This window comes from Myotis lucifugus, unplaced genomic scaffold (genome assembly GCF_000147115.1).
Source record: "Myotis lucifugus unplaced genomic scaffold, Myoluc2.0 scaffold_94, whole genome shotgun sequence".
Classification (NCBI taxonomy): domain Eukaryota; kingdom Metazoa; phylum Chordata; class Mammalia; order Chiroptera; family Vespertilionidae; genus Myotis; species Myotis lucifugus.
The window spans coordinates 3,182,186-3,187,363 of NW_005871142.1; the positions used below are offsets into that span (position 1 = coordinate 3,182,186).

Here is a 5,178-nt window from a genome sequence, read left to right on the forward strand (position 1 = left end):
GGGGTGCGGGGCTGGCAGGCGGTGGGAGGAGGCCAGCAGACAGCAGGCCCCCCGGCTGTGCTGAGCAGTGGCTGGTGTCTAGACCTGCAGACTGAGGGTTTCCCCACCCTTAGGACCCCCCCTTCCTTCTGCACTTTTCTAGAAAATTCTGCCTTCCGTCACTCAGGCCAGAAAGTACCAGCTCCGCTCAGCCATGGGACCCCCTCAAGGACGCTCTGCCCTTCCTGTGTGTCTGGCTGGGCTCCCAGCAGCCTCCGTGTGCTGACCGCTCCGAACTGCGCTTTATTCCAGAGGCCGGGCCCAGACTGGCCCGTTACTGTTCCGTGTGCGGGAGAGAAGCCAAGGACATCTGTGGCTCCGCGCTGGAGCAAAGGGAATTCACTCAGTCCTTCTCTTTGGGTATGGAGCTGGCTGGCGCACATTCTGACACAGGTTGGAAAATGTGCTCTTGGCTCCTCCAGCTTCCCTTTAGCAATCCTTCCCCATCCTCCACACTCCTGCTCACCCCGGCACCCCAGTTCCAGAATAGCCCCCCCACACACACACACAGAGCTGGTTTCCACTCTCCTGTGGGTGACTGGCACCCCTTAGCCTTCCCAGCGGCACTTTTCTTTTAAAGGGGACGCCGATGGGGAGATCTGGGTGATAGAGCGCGCCTCCCTCCTGCGCGCACAGCTGGAGCGCTGCTGGCTGCAGGTGTGTCAAAAGCTGCAAGTTTCTGCCTCCAGTGAAACCGAAGAACACTTTATTTAGCCAGCGCAGGGGGAGGATGTCTCTACAGGCCCATGTGCCAGAGGTGACAGGCCCCCTAGGCCTGGAGGAGTCTGGAGATTAATCAGCTGGAGAGCAGTTTCAGGGGCCCTCACGGGGTGGGGGGGGGGGGGGGCTGTCTGGAGGATCCTGCACTGAGCTTCCGGCCTTAGCTGTCTCGCTAGGACAGCCAGCCCTGGGGAGGGACGAGGCTCTGGGGGCCTGGCGCTCCCTCTGTCCCTGTGGGGTGCCAGTTACATCGCCGGGGTCACCTTGATTTGGGGCATCTCCAGCAATCTGCCTGGGCCATAACCCCCTTTGGGAAGCTGAGACCGATGACTCTGAGTCACTGTGATCAAGAGGCCCCCATCCCCACATCCCCCACCTTACCAGCCTGAGTGACCATGTTTGTGGTGTGTCACCCTCAGGTGCCCCTCGAGGGCGGGCCTTGGTTCCCCAGCCACAGACTTGGGACGAGGAGCTCCCTGGCCATCACTCGGCTAAGCACCTGGTACAGTGGGCAACCCGCAGGGTCTTTCCCGGGTCACCCGGTGAGTTGGGAGCAGGGCCCAGGCGGCAGCCAGGTTTTCCCGGAACGTGGGCTGGTCACTTTCCCTGCCACTCCTTGTCTGGCTCCCAGGGCAGCGCCAGGCTGGGCCGGGCCGGGCGGCCTTGCTCAACACTGAGCGGAATCTTTCCAAGCGGCCCAGGTTCTGGCAGGCGCGGAAAAGCAGAGGAACTGGTCTTCCAGCTCCGGCCCTGCACCCAGCCCTCGGCCGGGCCTGTTCTCAGACAAGTCCCTTCATGAGGGCTGGAGGCAGCACCCTTCCTGTGGAGGGGGGACCCGGGTGCCGGCGGCAGCTCTGACCTGGTTTGGGCATCAGGGCTGACACTGGTTGCCAGGATCCCCTCTCAACACATCCCTGGCCTCTCGGGGGATGCCCCAAGCCAGCTACGTGAGGCAGGGGAAAGGGCTCTACGACCTTGACCTTGGGTTTCCCATCGGTAAACCCTGGCATTCGGTGCCATGGGAAACGTTACTGCAGGGGGGTCTCTACAGCGAAGGATGGGTGCTGCTCTGCACCCCTGCCCTGCCCTGGAATTCCCCAGAGCATCGAGGTCTGTGTCCAGGTGGCCGTGCGGGGACCGTGGAGGTGGGGTTGTGTGTGTATGGAGGGGGAGGGTTCGGGTGCCCAGGAGGTCCCCTGTAAGGCACTCCTCCCATGGAAGTGCTCAGGGGGGTTGGGGGCTTTTGGGGACCCTAAGGAAGCACATTCTCAGGGTGAAGGTGGGGGCCTGCCTGCTCCCCAGGCCCCTCCCACCCGGGCCAGTCCCATCACCCCCTCAGCAGGCCCCAGCTTGACTTGGTTCTGGTGGAGAGACACTGAGCTGATAAATAACTGCCTGTCAGGCCGGAAATGCTGGTGCTGCCCTGAGGCATGGGGGGCCCTCCCTCCTGGGAGTATGGGCAGGGGGCAGATTTGAGGGTCTGGAGGCCACAGCCGGACATCTGTGCCTCCTCAGTGGCCTCGCTTGCCTCCTGGCAGCTCCCAAGTCAGGAAAGCAGCCTTGGGAGAGGAAGTGATTGACGCACTCCCACCGGGACGTCCTAGGCCCTGGGCCTGTCTGTGACCAACTGGTCACCATAGCTCTCTGGCCTCAAAGACAGGAATCGGGGCCTCTGCTCCCAGGCACCAGCCTGTCAGAGCCCTAGGGCAGTTTAGGGTTTTCCAACCAAGGTCCAAAGCGAGGGAGAGAGCTGCTGGGGCCACCCAGCGAGGGAGCAGAGAGCTGGACCTCAGCCGGGGGCAGCCACCTGGTGAGGGCCCTTTCCCCGCTGGCAGCCCTGGCTCTGGTCCTGTCCCAGAGGCCCTTGCTCCCCTTCCCAGCCCTGTTCGCTGCCTGGAACACCTGAGGGGGGAGAGGGGAGGAGAGAGGTGAGGAGGAGGAAGAAGGAAAAAGAGCAGGATGGAGGCCCAGCCTTGGCATCAGGACTGAGGCTTCTTAGTTTCCTGCTTCTTGAGCTGCTGGGAATAGGGGTCCGTGCCCCCCAGCTCCACGGTGAGGGCAGCCGTAGCCAGCAGACCCCTGCGCCCTCTTCCACGGGTGCTGCCGGGGCTGCCGCGCACCTGAGCCCTGGCGCTGCCTGTGTTTGTGACTCGGGCTGAGCGGGTCTTATCCTCGCCAGCCTGCCTGGGGGTTTCGAGGCCTGGCCCTGGCGCCCCCTGTAGGGTGGCTCTCTGTGCCCCAGCCTCCGCAGCCCCCTTTTCCAGAAGCCTCCTGGAGTGGGGTGCCTGGCGCTGGGCCCTGGGAGGTCACCAGGACCCGGCCATCTCTCACCCGCCTTTCTCCCCAAAGCCCCGGGGTGATGCTCCCACAAGATTTGAATTTGAGGGGCCTGTTACATATCAAAGCCCGACCTCCTCACACAGCGTCGTGAGGCTGGAAAGCAACAGGGTCGTATGGACTCGGTGGTGCTTTTTAAAGGGTCTGTGGTTTATCCATCACGGAGTCAAGCAGCAGGTGACACGTTCGTGACTCAGGGTTTGGGTAGAAACCACAGGCTAGGGACCTACCCGGTGGCTGCAGTTGATAGGGTGGTGTGGGGCTCGGGGAGCGGTCACCCCAGAGTTAGAAGTGCCTTACTTGAACCTCTGAGATGCCCACTTGGTGCCCTGCCTTGTGACCCCGCCAAGGAGCTTTCATGCCCAAGGTGCTCTGGCGGGGAGCCCAGCCCCAGGTCCCCTTGGCTGGCCCGGGAAGGGCTCCCCTTGGACGGAGGTCCCCCGGGAGGGTGGCCCTCTTTGTGGCTGGTGTGGGCGAGAGCTGCCAGGACTTGGCTTGCAGCTGCTTCTCGAAGCTTCTTTGCCAGCCTTCTAGCCACAGACTCTCGACTGGCTCTTGGGAGCAGCTGGCAGCTAAGTGATGAGGACTCAGCCCCTGGCAGCCTGACCCCGTGCTTGTCCATGCCTTCCCTCTCCACCTCTGGCATTTGGGCTGGCACCTTTGTCCCCCCTGCCTCTGGGGCAGGGGCAGGGATTCTTGCTCAATGACGCTCTCTGGAGCCAATGGTCATGTTGAAAAGCTCAGGCAAGTTACTCTTAAAACAGATGGGCCAGCCAGGCAGGTGCTTCCTGGGGGTGGGGAGGGGCAGAGGTGGCAGGTGCAGAGGGCAGGTGCTCCAGAGACTGCAGCGTCAGACACGGCCTGCTTTCAGACCCTTTCCTGTCTCCGAGCCTCTGCCCCACGACCCCCAGCCCCACCGCAGCCAACCCTGGCCTCGCCCTCTCAGGCGGGTGGGCCTCCGAGGGTCTGTGCGGAGGATGGGGAAGGAACAAACTGGTCCAGGCTTTGAACAAGCTGAGTATGTGGCGGTTCCGACCTTTATTGACCACAAGGGTTTTGATTTTTGTATGAAAAGCTGAATTTCCTGGGATTTAGAGATGTGCAGGGGCCCCCTGAAAGGGATGGGCTGGCTTCCCGTCCCAGGTGGGTTCCAGCCTGTCCCCCAGCAGCCCCAAGTCCCGGCCAAGGGGGCTCTTGGGAGGACCAGCATCAGAGGCAGGGCCCCCCATGAGGCCACACGTGCTTAGCACAGAGGACTGCTGAGTGAAACCAAAGTCTCACCACAAGCTCCAGTCAGCTGGCAGCTGGCGATCCAAGTTCAAGCTCAGCAGTTTCTGCTGATTTCCTCCCCGGGGAGCTGAGGCCATCCCAGGAGGCGGGTCAGGTGCAGGGGACTGAGGAGGCCATGTAGCCCTTCCCCCCACCCCTTGGAGACCCTGCCCTGCAGGGAGAGGCTGCCTGGGGCCTGGGAGCTGGTTTCAGTGGAGAAAGTGTTTGCTTAAGAGCTTGTTGTGTAAACAAGATCCCCGAGGGATAAGCCAGGCAGAGCTGAGGAGACAAATTGTTTTCAGGGATGGGGCAGATCCGAAGTCTTATCTAGTCATGAGCGGCCCTCTTGGGAAATTGCTAACCTGTTGCGGCTTCTCTGTGTAGGTGAGAGGCTGCGCCTCCCTGGCATTTGCCTGGGTCTCGGGTGGTGCCTCCAAGGTTGGCAGGGTAGGGTGCCCAGTGTGTTGAGTTCTCTGCAGGCCTAGTTCCGACATCTGTGAACCAGGGCTTGGCCCCACGGCTTCTGCCTGGATGGAGCCCTGTCCCTGTCCCACAACCAGCTTCCTCTCCGAGGGAGGGAGTCGGTGCCTGGGGACTGGCTCATCCCCAGGGCCTTCTCAGGGCAGCCTGAGGGTGGGCAGAGGCCTTGGGCAAGGGTCTCGGTGGGTGAGTCCTCACCCTCAGCTGCCCAGTTGGGAGCAGTCTGCCCTGGGCCTGGATGGGAGTTTGTTGGGGTGGGGGGTCCTCACTCTGGACCTGCCTTGTGGGCACAGGCTTGGGGGGACGGGCTCTGCGGAGGCGGGACTGGTTTTT

The 5,178-nt window shown here is 62.5% G+C and overlaps 1 protein-coding gene across 1 annotated transcript in view; it reads left to right on the forward strand.

The window, feature by feature from the left end:
- The first annotated feature begins 1,139 nt into the window (after positions 1–1,139).
- Positions 1,140–5,178, forward strand: part of SDC1 (syndecan 1) — a 10,241-nt gene continuing 6,202 nt past the window's right edge. The window contains 1 exon segment of the mRNA XM_006091721.2: positions 1,140–1,301. Within this exon segment, the coding sequence (XP_006091783.2) occupies positions 1,155–1,301 (147 nt within the window). The 5' untranslated portion in view covers positions 1,140–1,154.